At 49.1% G+C, this 18,168-nt stretch overlaps 1 protein-coding gene across 1 annotated transcript in view; it reads left to right on the top strand.

Annotated features, from left to right (window-relative positions):
* Positions 1–1,527: 1,527 nt before the first annotated feature.
* Positions 1,528–18,168, top strand: part of PSMD3 (proteasome (prosome, macropain) 26S subunit, non-ATPase, 3) — a 17,531-nt gene continuing 890 nt past the window's right edge. Inside the window, exons 1-10 of the mRNA XM_011998975.1 lie at positions 1,528–2,078; positions 4,889–5,079; positions 7,296–7,433; positions 9,421–9,557; positions 10,467–10,657; positions 10,819–10,922; positions 15,690–15,804; positions 15,912–16,031; positions 16,160–16,263; positions 16,920–17,075. Coding sequence (XP_011854365.1) covers positions 1,859–2,078; positions 4,889–5,079; positions 7,296–7,433; positions 9,421–9,557; positions 10,467–10,657; positions 10,819–10,922; positions 15,690–15,804; positions 15,912–16,031; positions 16,160–16,263; positions 16,920–17,075 — 1,476 coding nt within the window. The 5' untranslated portion in view covers positions 1,528–1,858. The remainder of the gene's footprint in view (positions 2,079–4,888; positions 5,080–7,295; positions 7,434–9,420; positions 9,558–10,466; positions 10,658–10,818; positions 10,923–15,689; positions 15,805–15,911; positions 16,032–16,159; positions 16,264–16,919; positions 17,076–18,168) is intronic.

Genomic DNA, 18,168 nt, shown 5'->3' with positions numbered 1-18,168 from the left:
CCGATGCCCAGCCTGGTTCCCTCAACCACCAAGAATTTATGACCAACTGCCAGAAGCTTTGTGTTATGCCACCATCCTCCCTGATCCTGAGCACCTTCCAAAGCCTCACTCTATTGCTCATGGATATACTGGGTTGTTATCTGCTGACTTGGTTGTTTTCTCCTTGTGATGTAAACTTAACAGAGAGATGAGCTAACACCCTAACTAACCAGAAGAGTAACTCCTTTGATTGTTAAGGATGAACATAACTCATCTATTTTCTTCCTTACCATTCTCGCCCACCTTCAGTTGCAGATACGGTGTTATGAAGAGGTTCTAATGAGTTTATTCCAATGATGATTCAAAAATCCTGTTATCCATCCCCCAGCCCTGGAGGGTGAGAGGACAGTTGAGGAGGAACTGGTCAAGGCATGTTCCCTAAAACTAGAGCACATATCTTTCCAGTTAGCAAGTGGCTGTTTAATGCAAGGAACATCCTGCAATCCTACGAAAGAGGATGCAAAAGATATGTAGGATACCCTTTATATATGTAAAGGAGGAGGAGGTCAAAACATATTTCCTGCCTTCTAGGTCCTTACAACAGGGCTAGATTTTCTTGCAGGGTCTGTGAAAGGTCTAAAACTCAGGACTTTCACTTATGGGAGAGAGAAAAGTTTCAAGGTAGGGAGAGAGTTTTTGTTTTGTGTTCTAAGAAATTGGGAACTATATCCTTCACCTTGTTTCACCTTCCCTGCAGAATCAGTGGGGGAGTCCTTTGAAAAATAAGTGGGTAGAGTTTCTTGTCCAATTGGCTTCCCCTTAGGCACAGCACTAGGTAAACCATCATTCTCTCCTTAGGCACACTATTATTCTGTTCGCCATTTCACAATGTCTGTCTGGATGTATAAAAGCCCTCTCAACGGGCTCCCTAAAGCGTCTGCCAGTAGTGGCTCCCACCCTCTTTCCTCAACACTCCCAATCCACCGCAGCCCAGAGCACTGTGTCTGGTTATCTAACCATCTGACTCCCCCGTATACTACATTCTTGAGCTGTTTTTCACCCCCCTATTTGCTAGCCCTGGGCCGTACATAGGGTGGGCCCCTATATTTTGTTAAACTGGAGTGATTCTACGCAAATGCACGCTCACCCTGCAGAGAATTGTATGCCTTATCTTCAGCACTAAACTAAAATCTAATCAAGGAAGTCCGGATCCCATAGGATTCTTGCTACTCTCCAGTTCGGTTTATTTTAAGCCCAACAGCCCTAGCTTCACGTCCCTCCTTCGCAGCCTTCTTTCCTTCCCTCCTGCCGGATGCGCCCAGCAGCCGTTGAGCCCAAGCCCCGCGGATCTGGAAGGAGACCCCCCCATCGGGGAAAAGGGAGCGAACTTGGGCGCAAAACCCGCCTGGCAACTCGTGACGTTATCTCGCCCCGCGCTCGGATGGACTGTACTCACTCCACGCTGGTTGAGATGCTCTTAAAGTCCTTTGTAACCCAGATTGGAGCCTGAGGGGACCTCTCGTGGACGCCCACAGAAATGCACTCGAGAGGAACATAAAAGCATCACACTTCAGCGCTAGAAAGAAAGCACCAGGAACCCATACAGGCTCCTCCCAGCTCCTTCCTTGAAGCTCCTCCTTCATCCTGCACCTCGGCTGTTGATTTATTTCCCCTTTGTTGACTCGGCTATCGGCCTGCCGTGCCTGGCCTTTCCCAGAAGGCCCAGCGCCGGGAAGGGGTTTGCAGCTGCTCCGTCATCGTGCGGCCCGACAGCAGCCCGCGCTGGTGTGTAGGCCCGGCTCGGCTCCTGGTCCCCGGTGCTACGGTTCACGCGAGGCCCCGGCCTCGGTCCCCGGACTAGGCCGTGACCTCGGGTGCCATGAAGCAGGAGGGCTCGGCGCGGCGCCGCGGCGCGGACAAGGCGAAACCGCCGCCCGGCGGAGGAGAACAAGAACCCCCACTGCCCCCGGCCCCCCAGGATGTGGAGATGAAAGAGGAGGCGGCGACGGGTGGCGGGTCAACGGGGGAGGCAGACGGCAAGACGGCGGCGGCAGCAGCTGAGCACTCCCAGCGAGAGCTAGACACTGTCACCTTGGAGGGTACGGGAGCCCAAGCCGGGAACGTGCCGCGATCACGGGTGACAGCGACCCCTGTGATTCGGCCTCTCGCTGGGAAGCCAGAGCAGCCTCCACAACCCTCAGTTCCTTGGGATTACCCCCAGATACCTGCCCCCGCTGCCCTGACACTTCCGACTCCAGGCCCAATGACTGAACCTTTTCTCCAGGCTGGGAACCACTCCCCTCCCATCCCCTCCATCCCCATATCTGGGGTTGCATCTATATCTAGGTTCCACTGGGCCTGGGGACTCCTTCTTCTAAGTCCTCCCCTTTCTAAGCCCTCCCCTCTGACCTATTCCATTTATATCCCACCTGACTGATTTTAGCGCCTCCAATATATGACTGATTGATCCCGCTAGAAACCAGTGTTTGTGTCTACGTGTGTAAACAGGGCCGGGATGACCTAGAATATCGACTCCTGACTTTTAAAACTGTACAGCAGATTTTTGTTGTCCTAGCTGCCTTTAGCACACTCCCCCGAATGAACCATTTCGACCTAGTATCTTGTTTCCTACTTCTCTAACTGAAGTGTCCCCACAGCCCCTTTGCTGTCTCCTTCTCCCTTCAGTTCCCTACTGCCCCTCTGTTTCTAAAGGGTCTAAGTACACACACACTTAAAACTTTTCGGGTGTCATCTTTGTTTGGTTTTGTAAGACTAACCTTTGGCCTAAACTGCTATACACCGGTGTCTCCTATTTCTTTTCTCCGAGGTTCCTGTTTCAAGTATCCGTAGTCCTCTTGTTCCTCCAAGTTCATGTTTTACTTTTCCCACTTAGAGCATCCTGTCTCCATTTGAAGTGGGTAAAGTGAGAGCTTCCCACTGTGATCCTGGTGCCGTTTTCGTGGTTCTGGATCAAGTGGGACCACACTACTTACTAGGTTTTCTTTTCACTAAAATGCATGAGAAAGTAGCTCAAAAACATTGCGATAAGGAAAATTATCCTCCTAAGTGGTACTTTTGAGGATGTGATGCTGTTGACTACAGCTCTTAACGGTAAAGTTGAGCAACAGGATCAATATTTGATAGACATCCTTTTACCTAAAGTAGTGACAGCCAATGTCAAAGGTGCCACTCAGCATTGCCTACTGGGTGTGTTTATTACAGGCACTTCATTTTCTTGTTGTAAAGTAATTCATATTCATTGCAGAGATTTTGGAATGTATGAGAAGTTAAAAGCAGGGGGAAGAAAACATGGTTAACATTTTTTCTTATGAATTTTTGAGCTACTCTCCTATAATTGAGAGCAAGTTATGTATATAGTTTGTATCAAGGCATAACTAAATATAAATTTTGAATTTTATGTGTTTTCATTAACATTCATAAACATAATCAGCAATTTATTCCAGAAACATTTATTGAATACCCAATATAATGGTTAAGAGTAGTACAAGTTCTGGAATCCATTCCCTCATCTGTGTAAATATGAGTAATAGTACAATACTTTATTGGGTTGTTGTGAACATTAAAATGCTTAAAACTGTGCCTAGCACATAAATATCAGCTGTTATTATTATATCTTAGTGTGGCCCAGATACCCTGTGCTAAGTGTTAACTATACAGAAGTACCTAAGAAACTACTCATTGATTGCATTCCCTTACTGCTTTGCATTTCAACTGTTTCTAGTTTCTTCCTATCGTAAATAACTTTGAAGCAATCATCTTTGTGCCCAACTTAAAAAAATCTACTTTTATAATTATTTCTTCAGTACAGATTCCCACCAAAACCTATATACCTGAGTTAAAAAGGCTGAACATTTTAAAGATTTTTGATAGTTATCATCCAGAAAAACTGTGCTGATTTACATTATACCAGGAGAAATGCAGTTTTCACTGTACTCTATAATTTTTTTTTTTTTTTTTTTTTTTTTTTTTGAGACAGAGTCTTACTCTGTTGCCCAGGCTGGAGTGCAGTGGCGCGATCTCAGCTTACTGCCACCTCCTCCTCCCAAGTTCAAGCGATTCTCCTGCCTCAGCTTCCCAAGTAGCTGGGATTACAGGTGCCCACCACCATGCCCGGCTAATCTTTTTATTTTTAGTAGAGACAGGATTCACCATGTTGGCCAGGCTGGTCTTGAACTGCTACCCTTATGATCTGCCCTCCTCAGCCTTCCAAAGTGCTGGGATTACAGGCATGAGCCACCGCGCCCCGCCTATAATTTTTTTAATGTTACTAATTTGGTAGTTTAAAAATGTTTCCATTTGCAATTGCTCAAATACTAATGAAATATAATTTTTGTCTGTTAGCTATTTTTCCTCTTTGTATATTAGTTCATCTCCATTTTTGTTTTGAAACTGTGGCAACATAATCGTTATACCATTATATCTCTTAACCATTTATACAAGCTCTTTATAGAATAAAAATACAAATCTTTGATCACATTTGTTGAAAATATTTTTCTTTTGTATACACAGTTATCTAAAAGGGTTTTTTAAATGAAGTCAAGCTCATTAATCTTTTGTGCGTATGTGATTTCTCCCATTGTTTACATTTAGAAAGTCTTTTCCATTAAGATCTGATAAATCTCCAGGTTTCTTTAGTTAATTGGTTTTTCTTTTCTTCCTCTGTCATCCTCTACCCCATTCTGCACCCCCACTGTATTTTTTTTCTTGCCACTTGGTTATGTTTTAAAATCAATGTGTGGAATCTGTAAAAATTGTGTACCCCATTAGGGCAGAAAAGGTTATTAGTTGCATTTTGCCCCTCCGTGAGAGGCTCCTTAGAACTCCTTGCCTGGAGTGGTGGGGGACTAGGAGTGGAAGTGACATCATTTTCTTCTCTGCTCCTCTTCAGACATCAAGGAGCACGTGAAACAGCTGGAGAAAGCGGTTTCAGGCAAGGAACCGAGATTTGTGCTGCGGGCCCTGCGGATGCTGCCTTCCACATCACGCCGCCTCAACCACTATGTTCTGTATAAGGCTGTGCAGGGCTTCTTTACTTCAAATAATGCCACTCGAGACTTCTTGCTCCCCTTCCTGGAAGAGGTGAGTGAGTCAGGCCAACTTAAAGGGTGCAGGCCTGGTCTCAGACCCCCAGGAATAGCGTTGTTTTCCATCCTAAAGTCCCATGTTATTACCTGTGGTAGCATGAGGAGAGAAGCCAAAGCAGCCCATTTTAATACTCATCTGCACAGTGACAAGGGAACCGTCCACTGCCCTGTAGTGTCATTCTTCCGAGTCAGGGGATCAGGACCTTCCCAGCCAAACTCATTTGCCACTACCCTGCAACCTGTACCCCCTACTCCAGTTGAGGTTGCGTTGGGTGACCTCTCTGTTGTTCTAGGAGAAAGAAGGTGCTGCTGCCTCTTTCCTCTGAAGCTTCACCATGGAGGAGGCAGAGAACAGTGGTTAGGAGGAACACAGGTGTCAGGGCCAGGCATAGTGGCTCACACCTGTCATCCCAGCACTTTGGGAGGCTGAGGCGGGCACGGTGGCTCACGCCTGTCATCCCAGCACTTTGGGAGGCTGAGGCGGGCACGGTGGCTAACCCCTGTCATCCCAGCACTTTGGGAGGCTGAGGCGGGCACGGTGGCTCACGCCTGTCATCCCAGCACTTTGGGAGGCTGAGGCGGGCACGGTGGCTCACGCCTGTCATCCCAGCACTTTGGGAGGCTGAGGCAGGCAGATCGTTTGAGTCCAGGCTGGACTCGCCCAGGAGTTTGAGACCAGCTTGGGCGACATGGCAAGACCCTGTCTCTGCAAAAAGTACAAAAATTAGCCAGGCGTGGTGGCACCTACCTGTAGTCCCAGCTACTCGGGAGGCTGAGGCAGGAGAATCGCTTGAACCCAGGAAGTGAAGGTTGTAATGAACCAAGATCTATCGCACTCCAGCCTGGGTGACAGAGTGACCCCCTACCTCAAAAAACAAAACCACAGATTTTAGAGGTAGAGTTGAATTTGAATCCAAACTCTGGCAGTTAGTACCTGTGGGACTTGGGCAAGTGACTTCATCTTGCTGTGCCTCATTTTCTTTATTTGTTAAATGTGATGAACGGATTGGAGAGAGGGGAGTGTAAAGCTCCTAGAATAGTGCCTGGCACATAGTGAATGCAGACGAAGTCAGTTTGGTGGTGATGGTGGCCTCTGTGCCAGGAGAGACCTCTCCTTATCCTTTGTAACTGTGAACTCTCCCTCATTATTCATGGCATGGTCCAGATCTCAGCCTTCTCCAATTCCACTGACCTTCCAGCACCTGCATTTCCTTAAAATCCTGTATACTCAGTCAGCTCCGTGGATGGGGAAACTCATAACATCCCTGAAGGTAGGGCAGTGAAGAGTTTATTGTCTGGGAAAGGGGAAAAATGTACTGTTCCCCCAGCTCCACCTTGGATGTTTTCTGACCTTCACATCTCTAAACTCGTGAAACATGATTATTTTGGTGGGTGACTGTAACACTTTATTTTTTCCAGTGTCAGTGACGAAATCTGAAAATAAGTTTTGTGTATATGTTGACTTTCCCCAAATTTTCTTTATTTCCACAAGAAACAATTTTTTGGTCTCATTATTCTGATTTCATCTCTAGAATTATTTCATTAAGCCCTGTCCAGTAGTATTTGCAGTGCTTCCAGGTATGGTGGTTTCATGTGTCCACTTAGGTTGTAGCTTCTTTGAAGGTTCCTTACATCGTCCTTTATGTCCCCATTATGTTCTGTAAAGAAGTTTATTATTCTCCTGTAACACTTTATTGTGCTTATTAATATTCTATTGCCAGCCTCTTTGACTTGTTTTCTTTGTTTTTTTGAGATAGGGTCTTGCTCTGTCACCCAGGCTAAAGCACAGTGGCACAATTATGGCCCAGTGCAGCCTCAAAGTCCTGGGATCAGGCAATGCTCCTCCCTCAGCCTCCTGAGTAACTGGGAATACAGGTGCCTGCCACCATGCCTGGCTAGTTCTTATTTATTTTTTGAGAGATAGGGTCTCGCTGTGTTGCCCAGACTGGTCTCAAACTCCTGGCCTCAAGCATTCTTCTGCCTCAGCCTCCCAGGTAGCTGGCACTACTGGCGTGAGCCACCACACCCAACTCCTCCTTGATTTCTTTGGGAAAGACTGTCATCTTTATTTTTTTATCCCTAGCACCTAACAAAATCTTGGCACATAGTAGACACTCAATAAGTATGTTGAAATACATAGTGGATGCTCAATAAATTCTTGGTTACTTGATCTGACTGAGCTTTTCCATGGTAACTTCTGTCCTCTCCTAGCCCATGGACACAGAGGCTGATTTACAGTTCCGTCCCCGCACGGGAAAAGCTGCATCGGCACCCCTCCTGCCTGAAGTGGAAGCCTATCTCCAACTTCTCATGGTCATCTTCATGATGAACAGCAAGCGCTACAAAGAGGTATCCAGAATGCAGTGAGAGCGATTCATAAGCCCCAAGTGATGCAAGGGGTTTGGTGGGGAGAGCGTCCCTGGTGACGAAATGGAAATAATCACTGATTCTTAAGAACTGACCCCCACACTCTTTCTCCATAGAGGTATGCGTTTGATCCCACATCCCAGGAGAACCCACTCCTGCTCTGGGCACTGTGGGACAGGGCTCGCAGTGGTCATGCTGTACCAGTCTGTGGGGGATACCAGCGTAGTACATTCTTTGGGGAAAATTAGGGGCATTTGGAGACAGACAGACCTGGGTTCCAATCCCAGCTGTACCCTAGGCAAATTAATTTCTCCCAGCTGTATGTAAAATGGGGATAATAGTTCCTGCCTTACAAGATGGTTAGCATTACATAAAATAATTTGTTTAGAAATACTTAGCACAATGGTCTGCACATAGTAAGCTTTCATGATATTTTCATAAATGGTAGCTGTTATTATGGACTAATAGTTCCATTTTGCATACTGCACTTCCGCCACTCCCCCAGCTAGGGCCAGCTTCTTTGTTCATTATAGCCACTGTCACAGGAGCACACTGAGGAAATAAGTCCCACTCCTTAATTCTCTGGTTTGTTTCCTTTCCTTCCCACACTGTTTTTGGTGGTTGGTTGGTTGGTTGGTTGGTTGGTTTGTTTTTGGGGGTTGGTCTCGCTTTGTTGCCCATGCTGGAATGCAGTGGTATGATCACAGTTCACTGCAGCTTTGACCTCCCCAGCTTAAGTGATCCTTCCACCTCAGCCTCTTGAGTAGCTGGGATTACAGGCATGCGCCACCACACCCAGCTAAATTTTGTGTTTTTTTGTAGAGACAGGATTTCACATTCTTGCCAAGCTGGTCTCCAACCCCTGGGCTCAAGTGATTTCCTGTCCTCCGCCTCCCGAAGTGCTAGGGTTGCGGGCGTGAGCCACTGCGCCTGGCCCACTGTTTTGTTCTTATTGGATGTTATGTTGCTATGTTAACCATGCTGGTCTTGAACTCCTGGGCTCAGGTAATCCTCCCTCCTCAGCCTCTCATGTAGCTGGGATTATAGGCACACGCCACTGTACTTGGCTGTTTGTTTTTGAGATATAGTTCACCCCTTTAAAGTGTACTACAGGCCAGGTGCGGTGGCGCTCGCCTGTAATCCCAGCACTTTGGGAGGCCAAGGCGAGTAGATCACGAGGTCAATCAAGACCATCCTGAGCAACATGGTGAAACCCTGTCTTTACTAAAAACACAAAAAATTAGACGGGCATGGCGGCACGTGCCTGCAGCCCCAGCTACTAAGAAGGCTGAGGCAGGGGAATCACTTGAACCAGGAGGCGGAGGTTGTGGTGAGCCAAGATTGCGCCACTGTACTCCAGCCTGGTGATAGAGCAAGACTCTATCAAACAGACAAACAAATAAATAAAGTGTACTACAATTTAGTGGGTTTTAGTATATTCCCAAAGTTGTATATCCACCCCTAATTCCAGAACATTTTCATCACCCCAAAAAGAAACACCATACGTATTAGTGGTCACTTTTCATTTTCCCCTTACCCAGCCCCTGGCAGCTATTAATCTGCCCTGCCTCTATGGAGGATTTACTTACTCTGGACATTTCATGTAAATGGAATTATACACCACATGCCCTAGGTTTCTGCCTTTTTTCACTTCACATCATGTTTTCAGGGTTGACCCATGTTGTAGTGTGTGTCAGTACTTCATTCCTTTTTAAGGCTGAGTAATATTCCCTCCTGGATATGCCACATTTTGTTTATCTGTTCATCAGCTGATGGGCACTTGGGTCGTTTCTGCTTTTTGGTTACGAATAATGCTTCTGTGAACATTTGTGTACATGCTTTTATGTGAACCTAAGTTTCCAGTTCTCTTGGCTGCATACCTAGGATAGGAATTGCTGGGTCAAATGACAACTCCATGTTTATCCTTTTGAGGAACTGCCACCTAATTATCTTTTGGCTTCCTCCCCAGGCACAGAAGATCTCTGACGACCTGATGCAGAAAATCAGTACTCAGAACCGCCGGGCCTTAGACCTTGTGGCCGCAAAGTGTTACTATTATCACGCGCGGGTCTATGAGTTCCTGGACAAGCTGGATGTGGTGCGCAGGTACAGGCAACCAGGGATCTCACTTGGGGCCCTCAGGGTCAGAGACTTGGTCAGTCACAAGCACACAACTGTGGACCTGCAGAGGGCAATGAACCAGTAGATGTAAGCAGGAAAGAGGGGCAGTGGTTCCCATGCCCTGTGCCATGTGAGGGATGTGGGAGAGAGACTGATGCTAGTTGAAGTGGGTCACTGCTGGACTATAAAGAACTGTCCTCAGGTTCTTCCCTTCACCCCACATCAAGGTAGGACTGAGGTGGGTTAGGGGTGGAGGGACAGGCTAGAAAATATTTTACTTCTTTGCTCAAAACCTGCAGTGGCTTCCCATCTAAAGGAAAGGCAAAGTCCTCACACTACCTCATAAGGCCTGACATAATCTGCTCCATTTTGACCTCCCAGACTTCACCTCCTCCTGTTCCTCAGCCCCACTGGCCTGCCTTTCCTCTGGTGTGCCCGACACCCTCTTCTTCAGAGCCTTTGCACTGGCTGCCCCTCCATCCAGAACACTCGTCTCTCCGCCTCCTTCAAGCCTTCCCTTCACTGATCCCTTCTCAGTGAGTCCTGCCTTGGCCAAGCTATTGAAAAGGTCAACTCATCTTTCTCACCTCCTACATTCCCCATTGCGGTCCCCCTGACCTCACAGGCCTCCCATCTTCTGCCACGCTGCACACTGTGCTGCTTCCTCATGACCATTGCCTCCCCTCTGGGCTGCATTCCCTAAGGGCAGGGTTTTGTCCTTTTTGCAAAGCTAGAGTAGTATCTACACCTTAGGCACTCGATAGTTCAGTACTCAGCAAATAACCGGAAAAGCGATTTGTATAACTTTTTTAAGGAAAAAGAGTGAAGAGTCAAAGGCAGTTCAGAGAGTTGTGAATTGAAGTCTTTGATATCTTTCTTCTTTCCTTCTTGAAGCTTCTTGCATGCTCGGCTCCGGACAGCGACGCTTCGGCATGACGCAGATGGGCAGGCCACCCTGCTGAACCTCCTGCTGCGGAATTACCTACACTACAGCTTGTACGACCAGGCTGAGAAACTGGTGTCCAAGTCCGTGTTCCCAGAGCAGGCCAACAACAATGAGTGGGCCAGGTACCTCTACTATACAGGTGAGCAGAGGGGCCCAACCCACAAATCAGAGGTGTCTCAGGCCTGCCTGGTGCAAATTTTCCAAGGGGTGGTGCATAAGAGGCCCATTTGGCCCTCTGGCTTGTCCGGAGGGTTGGATGACCCCACTCTGTTGACCAACTCTCCTCTCCTCCACTCCCAGGGCGAATCAAAGCCATCCAGCTGGAGTACTCAGAGGCCCGGAGAACAATGACCAATGCCCTTCGCAAGGCCCCTCAGCACACAGCTGTCGGCTTCAAACAGACGGTGAGCCACAGACACCATCATCCCTTTGCCTCTTTTTTTTTTCATTAAGATGGTGTCTCACTATCTTACCCAGGCTGGTCTTGAACTCCTGGGCTCAAGAAGTCCTCCCACCTCAACTTCCCAAAGTGCTGGGATCACAGGTGTAAGCCACCATGCCTGGCCTCTTTGCCTCTTACTCATTCCCTACCACTTCAGTTCTCTTCCCTATGCTAGGGGCTAGGAAAGGCATCCTTAACCTTCCTATCCAGAAGAGCTTCAACCTTTTTTCTTTTTTTTTTTTTTGTGTGTGTGTGTGTGTGGAGACGGGGGTCTCACTGTTGCTCAGGTGAGAACTTCTGGGCTCAAGCAATCCTTCCGCCTCTGCCTCCCTAAGTGCTGGGATTGCAGGTGTGAGCCGCCATGTCTGCAAAAGGTTGCTTCACATCTATTTGTGGGTGTCACAAAGCAGACACTACCTGCACCTCTGGCAGTGGATATTCATTCAGAGTGTTCTCCTTGGCAGATAGGTTTAGAATATTCCTGATTCCCCAGCATGCCTGACAGCCATTCCAGGCATGGACCTAGATTGTGTTGATATAAACCCCAGGTTCTTATCTGGTCCTTCATGTTCACATTTGGAAACTGTATTGTCTGTGGCAGAGGAATCCAGAAAATCTCCATAAGGCTGAGTGGCTCAAGTAAACATAAAACTTGGCCACTTAAGAACTGTCAGTCAGCAAGTATTTAAGCATCAACCCTGGTATTAGGCACTGTATGGGATAGGAAGGGAGGATAATAAGTGGTCTTTCTTTTCTTTCTTTTTTTTTTTTTTTGAAACAGAGTCTCCTTCTGTCACCCAGGCTGGAGTGCAATGGTATGATCTTGTCTCACTGCAACCTCTGCCTCCCGAGTTCAAGTGATTCTCCTGCCTCAGCTTCCTGAGTAGCTGGGCAGGCGCCCGCCACCACACCCAACTAATTTTTTTTTTTTTTATTCTTTTTTTTTTGAAATGGAGTCTTGCTCTGTCTCCCAGGCTGGAGTGCAGTGGTACCATCTCGGCTCACTGCAACCTCCGCCTCCCAGGTTCGCGCCATTCTTCTGCCTCTCTCAGCTTACTGCAACTTCCACCTCCTGGGTTCAAGCGATTCTGTGTCTTAGCCTCCTGAGTGGCTGGGATTACAGGCGTCCACCACCACTCCTGGCTAATTTTTTGTATTTTTGGTAGAGACGGGGTTTCACTGTGTTAGCCAGGATGGTTTCGATCTCCTGACCTCATGATCTGCCCGCCTCAGCCTCCCAAAGTGCTGGGATTACAGGTGTGAGCCACCGTGCCCAGCCAACCCAGCTAATTTTTTGAAAGCTTAAGGGTGTGTGTGAAGTTACAGAGCCCAGTAGCCAGGATGTAGACCTAGTCTTCCCAAATTTAAACCTCTGCTCCTACCTTCACACAACATCCACTTCCATAGTGCCTTGACAGGGAACAGGAGACATGTACGTTGATTAGGTCAATGTAGTAGGAGATTCATTTTATTTCTGTTCAAAAGTTCAGAGAAAGTCAGATTTGTTTTTGATCAAATAATGAAAGAGAAAGGATCTTAAAGAAAAAGTTGGCTAGGTACAGGGCTCACACCTATAATCCCAGCACTTTGGGAGGCTGTGGCAAGAGGATTGCTTGAGACCAACCTTAGCAGCATATGGAGACACCGCCTCTGCAAAAATAAAAGACGTAGCTGGGCGTGATGGCTTGCACCTGTAGTCCCAGCCACTTGGGAGGCTGAAATGCAAGGATCACTTGGGCCCAGGAGGTCGAGGCTGCAGTGAGCCATGATCGTGCCACTGCATTGCAGCCTGGGCGACAGAGCAAGACTCTCTCAAAAAAAAAAAAGAAACATTAAAATTGAACTGGTCTTTCAGAGATGGGTAGGATTTTTACAAAAAGTGAAGGCTTTTCAGACACACTGGGCGCGTGAGCAAAATGTTAGATTGCTTACAATGTGAGAGACACCAAAGTTTCTTTTGAAAATCACTAAAAATACAAGTAATTAACATACATAGAATGTGTCATGTACCATGAGAGAGGCTTTCAGGCATTTAAATTTTCTCAGTGGCAGGAAGGTGTAGAGAGAGCTGGAAGAGAGGCCTTGGGCTAGGGCGCTGTTGGTGAGGGAGCGCAGGGAGAGAGAGGGCGGAAGTGAAGGCGTGTTTGGGAGAAGGCCTGCAACCAGCCCTCTGCCCTCACACACCCCGTCACCACCCAGCTTACAGAATCAGCTGGGGGTCTGATAAAGCTGTAGATTCCGATTTGGAGAGTCTGCATTCCTAACGGGCCCTGGGTGATGCCAGCGCTGCTGGTGCACAGAGCGCTCTGAGGAGGGCAGTGCTGGCTCATCCAGTTCAGAGCTGGAGGCCAGCTAGCATTCGTTCCTGCAGCTGCCTTGTCTCCCGTAAACTTGAATGTCTCTCTCCACCCATTTTCACCCTCCTTGTCTTTACTTAATGCCAGCTTCGCTACCTGTATTTTCCATCGCACTTCTTCCTCTCTCTTCCAGGCTTGGCCCATCACCTGTTTGCTTCAGTCTCCCGGAGGAAAACCCCCACCCCTGCTGCTTCCCCTCTCAAGCGGCCATTCCTGTCTCCCCTGGCTCCCTCCCCAATAGTGCACTGGCCAGCCCCTTCCCTCCAGTGTTCTGTCTGCTCCTTCTCACCACCTGGGCCTCAGCAGAGCACTCTGAGAGCTTCTCTGTCGATAGTAAAACCCTCATTCTCTCCTTGAGTGACCTTGTTTGCTTTCCCAGCTTCAGCTCTCGCCTGCATGGTGCTCTTCAGCCTGTACCTTACTAACTCCGTTACTCTGCTGGGACTGCCAATGCAGGCTTCCACAGACTTGGCGACTTAAACAACTAAAATTAATTTCATCACAATTCTGGAGGCTCTAAGTCCAAGAGCAAAGTGTGACATGACTGGTTTCTTCTGAGGGCTTCTCTCGTCTGCTTGTCGATGGCCGTCTCCTGGTGCTTTCACGTGGTCTTCCCTCCGTGTGTGTCTGTGTCCTGCTCTTGTCTTAGAAGGACAATAGTCATGTAGGATTAGGGTCCACCCATATGACCTCGTTTTACCATAATTACCTCTTTAAAGGCCCTGTGTCCAAATATTGTCCCATTTTGAGGTACTGGGATTTAGGTCTATAACATGAACTTGAGGGGGACACAGTTTAGCCCATCACACTAACTCTGACCCCTCTCACGAGCATCAGACCTGCAGATCCAGCTCCCCCTCCCACCCCCCATATCTCTCTCTACAACGTGTCCCAAAGAGACCCCTCCTGGCCCCCTTACCATTCCTTCCTCCTGCTTTCCCAATGGAGATCAGGGCCTTGCATCATCTCCGACTCTCCCCCACCGTCCTTCCCGTCACTGGGTCGGCTGTTAAATTATCTGCATGTCTTCTGTGTTTGCCTGTTCCTTGATATTGCCAGCGCTATGGTTTGAGCCAGTAACGTTTCCAGACACTTCTGCCTGATCATCTTCCTCTCCACCAGCCCAGCTTACACTCACTTGCCTTACTAAGCAGAGCTCCAGCTCTGTCCTTCTTTGGCCTGGGAAGCTTGCATTGCTCCCCACTGCTGGAGGGCATCGTAACGGTCTTGTGAGGTAGACAGGCTAGGTGTTGATATTGTTATTTGGTAGTTTTAGAGATGAGGAACCAAGGACCCAGTTGCTCAGTGTTTCCTAGCTAGTGAGTAGAGACTAGACACCAAGTGTTCCACATGCAGACTTCAAACTGCTCAGCCTGGCATGCAAAATGGCAATGGCATAGTCCCCAGACCGTGGTCCCAACTGTCTCTTTCCTAACAGCTCCCCAGGTACCCACACATTTCTGCCTCTTTTTCAATCTGTACCCTTGACCCTCCTTTTTCTGCTTTGTCAGACTCCTTAAGGCACTTCATAAATTACCATTTCCAGGGATTTTCCCTCACACATGGGTTACTCCAAGGGACAGGGCAGCCTCCTGGAGGTGCCTGTGGAGGGTGAAGGGTCGGCCTGGCTGTGGGTGTGATCACACACTCCCGTTGTAACCCCTGCCTCCCCGTGAAACTTGCTGCCCCACGATTTAGCTGCTTTGTGTTCCGTGCCTGGTGAATTCCTGAGTTGGGGGCCATCATTCCCTCCACTGTAGTTTTCTTGTGTGGTGCTGAATTCACACTCAGCACCACTCAGAAATACCTCACAGTCCTGTGGAGGAAGACAGGCCCAGGTTTCCAGCCACCCTTCTGTGTCTGGATACTCTGCTCATTCACGGAAGCCAGGCCCCTTCCTACACTTCTGCCTCTGCCCAGATAACAAATTCTACCCACTGATGACCTCCTCTCCTCCACTAACAGTCTGCCGCTCTAGTGAGCATCTCTGGCTGACGCATGTTCCGTTCTCCAGGCCTGCGAGCCCTGGTCCCTCGCTGTTGCTGAACCACAGCACCTGCCCTTCTGGCCTCACTTTAGAGCACTGTCATTTCAGAGCAGACTGTGTGCAGGGTGGCCAGGTGAAATGCAACTGAGGGCTCTGCGACCAAATGTGACCAAAGGGCCACATTCCCAGCACCCTGCTCCAAAGGCAGCTGGGCTTGGATTCCATGCCCAGCACAGGTTTTCAGGGCTTCCTCCTCTCTCTGGGCCTAAACAACGATCCCTTTCCCTGTTTTCCACTACATCTGGCAGAATTCAGGCCACATTTCATTTTCTTCTTCCGCCCATGGGGCTCCCTGCCCACTGTGTTCCCCTGTCACTCTGTCCAGGTGCACAAGCTTCTCATCGTAGTGGAGCTGTTGCTGGGGGAGATCCCTGACCGGCTGCAGTTCCGCCAGCCCTCCCTCAAGCGCTCACTTATGCCGTATTTCCTTCTGACTCAAGGTAAGGCTGGCTTCCCAACCCCAGAGCCCACTAGGCCCCCTTCACTGGGGCCTCTTACATGCCTGTGCCCATTTGCATCATCCAGTCTACTCCTGTTCTCCCTGCAGCCGTCAGGACAGGAAACCTAGCCAAGTTCAACCAGGTCTTGGATCAGTTTGGGGAGAAGTTTCAAGCAGATGGGACCTACACCCTAATCATCCGGCTGCGGCACAACGTGATTAAGACAGGTGTGGATCAGGATCTGAGGGGCTGTTGGAGGAGCAGAAGCCAGGCTGGGGCAAACCTAGTGGGTACCCTTGGGCAAGTGAAGGGTCTGTGCCCGCCCTGCCCACCCCATCGCTCCTTCCTCTCCCAGGTGTACGCATGATCAGCCTCTCCTATTCCCGAATCTCCTTGGCCGACATTGCCCAGAAGCTGCAGTTGGATAGCCCCGAAGATGCAGAGTTCATTGTTGCCAAGGTGGGGCTGGTTCAGGAACCACAGTGACCAGGTTGTCACTTTCCTGCCAATCTCAGGAGGCAGGAGTGGGAGGAGTTTGGCCAAGGAGGGGAATAGGTAAAGCAATGGCATAGTCATTTCAGGGAGGGCCTGTCGTTTGCAGTGAAGCCAAGAAGTTGCCAGAGAGAGAATGGATGCACATGTGAGTGTGTGAGTGTAGGTGTGTGCACATGTTGAGTTTATGATAGTGCTTGTGAGTGTGAGAATATAAGGAGGGCAGAGGAATGGGAAGGAACAAGATTTTCTCTGGTTTAGAAGATGGGCATGCTGGGCCAGGCACGGTGGCTCATGCCTGTAATCCCAGCACTTTGTGAGGCCGGGGAGGGTGGATCACTTGAGGTCAGGAGTTCGAGACAAACGTGGCCAATTTGGTGAAACCCCATCTCCACTAAAAATACAAAACTTAGCCAGGCCTGGTGGCGGGTGCCTGTAATCCTGGCTACTCGGGAGGCTGAGGCAGGAGAGTCGCTTGAACCCGGGAAGTAAAGGCTGCAGTGAGCCGAGATCGCACCACTGCACTCTCTTGCCTGAGTGACAGAGCGAAACTCCATCTCAAAAAAAAAAAAAGAGGAAGAAGATGGGCGTGCTGGTGAACTTTCCTCTTTGGGGGCCTGCAGGCCATCCGGGATGGTGTCATTGAGGCCAGCATCAACCATGAGAAGGGCTATGTCCAATCCAAGGAGATGATTGACATCTATTCCACCCGAGAGCCCCAGCTGGCCTTCCACCAGCGCATCTCCTTCTGCCTAGATATCCACAACATGTCTGTCAAGGTGAGAAGCCTGTGGCTGCAGAGTCACGCCTGGCAGCAGCACGCCCCTCCCTCCACACTCATGGATTCCTCAGAGAAGACTGGCTTTATTTGTGGCCCAGGTTCCATCCAGTCTCTAAATTCACTGAGCTGCGGCACAGGGGGTCCAGAATGGGAAGGGGACTTGGCCATAGTTCCATAGCCAGTTGCCTTCTCCTATTGCGTTTAAGGGATGATATGGTCACCAGGGAGGACCAGGCAGGGATTCAGAGGTTTGGGTTCTACATTTGGTTCCAAATTTGAGTCATTTGACTTCTCAGAGCTCTGTTTCTCCATCTCTGAAGCTGGTAGGGAGGTGTTACCTGTCTTGTTCGCTTCACAGGGTTGGTAAGATTAAAAGAAGTTCCTGTATTGAGGCACTTAGCGAAGTTTAAATTGTAAAAAAGATGGCGCTGGTATCTGGCTCCACAAAAGGGTGAGCCCTCGTCCTCAGTTAAGCACTGAGTTTGGTGCTGTTACTATTTGGTTGCCATGTTTTTTTCTGGTCTCCTCCCAGGAAACTAGGATATTGCTGCCTTGCTTAAAATTCGGCTAAGCCCTACTCCATGTGACATGCAAGGCCCTTTGTGACCTGGTCCCTTAGGTCTCGCCTCCCCTCCCGCTCCTGCCCCACCACCCAGCAGCCAGCCCCACTGAGTGCAGGCCAGGCCCCTCCCACATGGAATCCTCCACTGGGAAGGCCTCTCCCCATTCCCACATCCACTGTGTTCCTCCTTTTCCTCCTCCCTGCCCAATCGAGAGAGTTGGTCATTTATTCCTCTTTTTTCAGCATTTCTCACAGGGCACTGTAATAATTCCTTTGATGCCCAGCCCCCCACTAGAGTAACTGGAGGGCCGCTGTTTCCTGCCCGGTGACGCCTAGCCCCCAGTAGAGTAACTGGAGGGCCGCTGTCTCCTGCCCAGTGACGCCTAGCCCCAACTAGAGTAACTGGAGGGGCCGCTGTCTCCTACCCAGTGATGCCTAGCCCCCACTAGAGTAACTGGAGGGCCGCTGTTTCCTGCCCGGTGACGCCTAGCCCCCACTAGAGTAACTGGAGGGCCGCTGTCTCCTGCCC

Source organism: Mandrillus leucophaeus, unplaced genomic scaffold, assembly GCF_000951045.1.
Source record: "Mandrillus leucophaeus isolate KB7577 unplaced genomic scaffold, Mleu.le_1.0 Scaffold58, whole genome shotgun sequence".
Taxonomy (NCBI): domain Eukaryota; kingdom Metazoa; phylum Chordata; class Mammalia; order Primates; family Cercopithecidae; genus Mandrillus; species Mandrillus leucophaeus.
The sequence above is the reverse complement of the archived record's forward strand: the minus strand, read 5'-3'. Positions and strand labels throughout refer to the sequence as shown.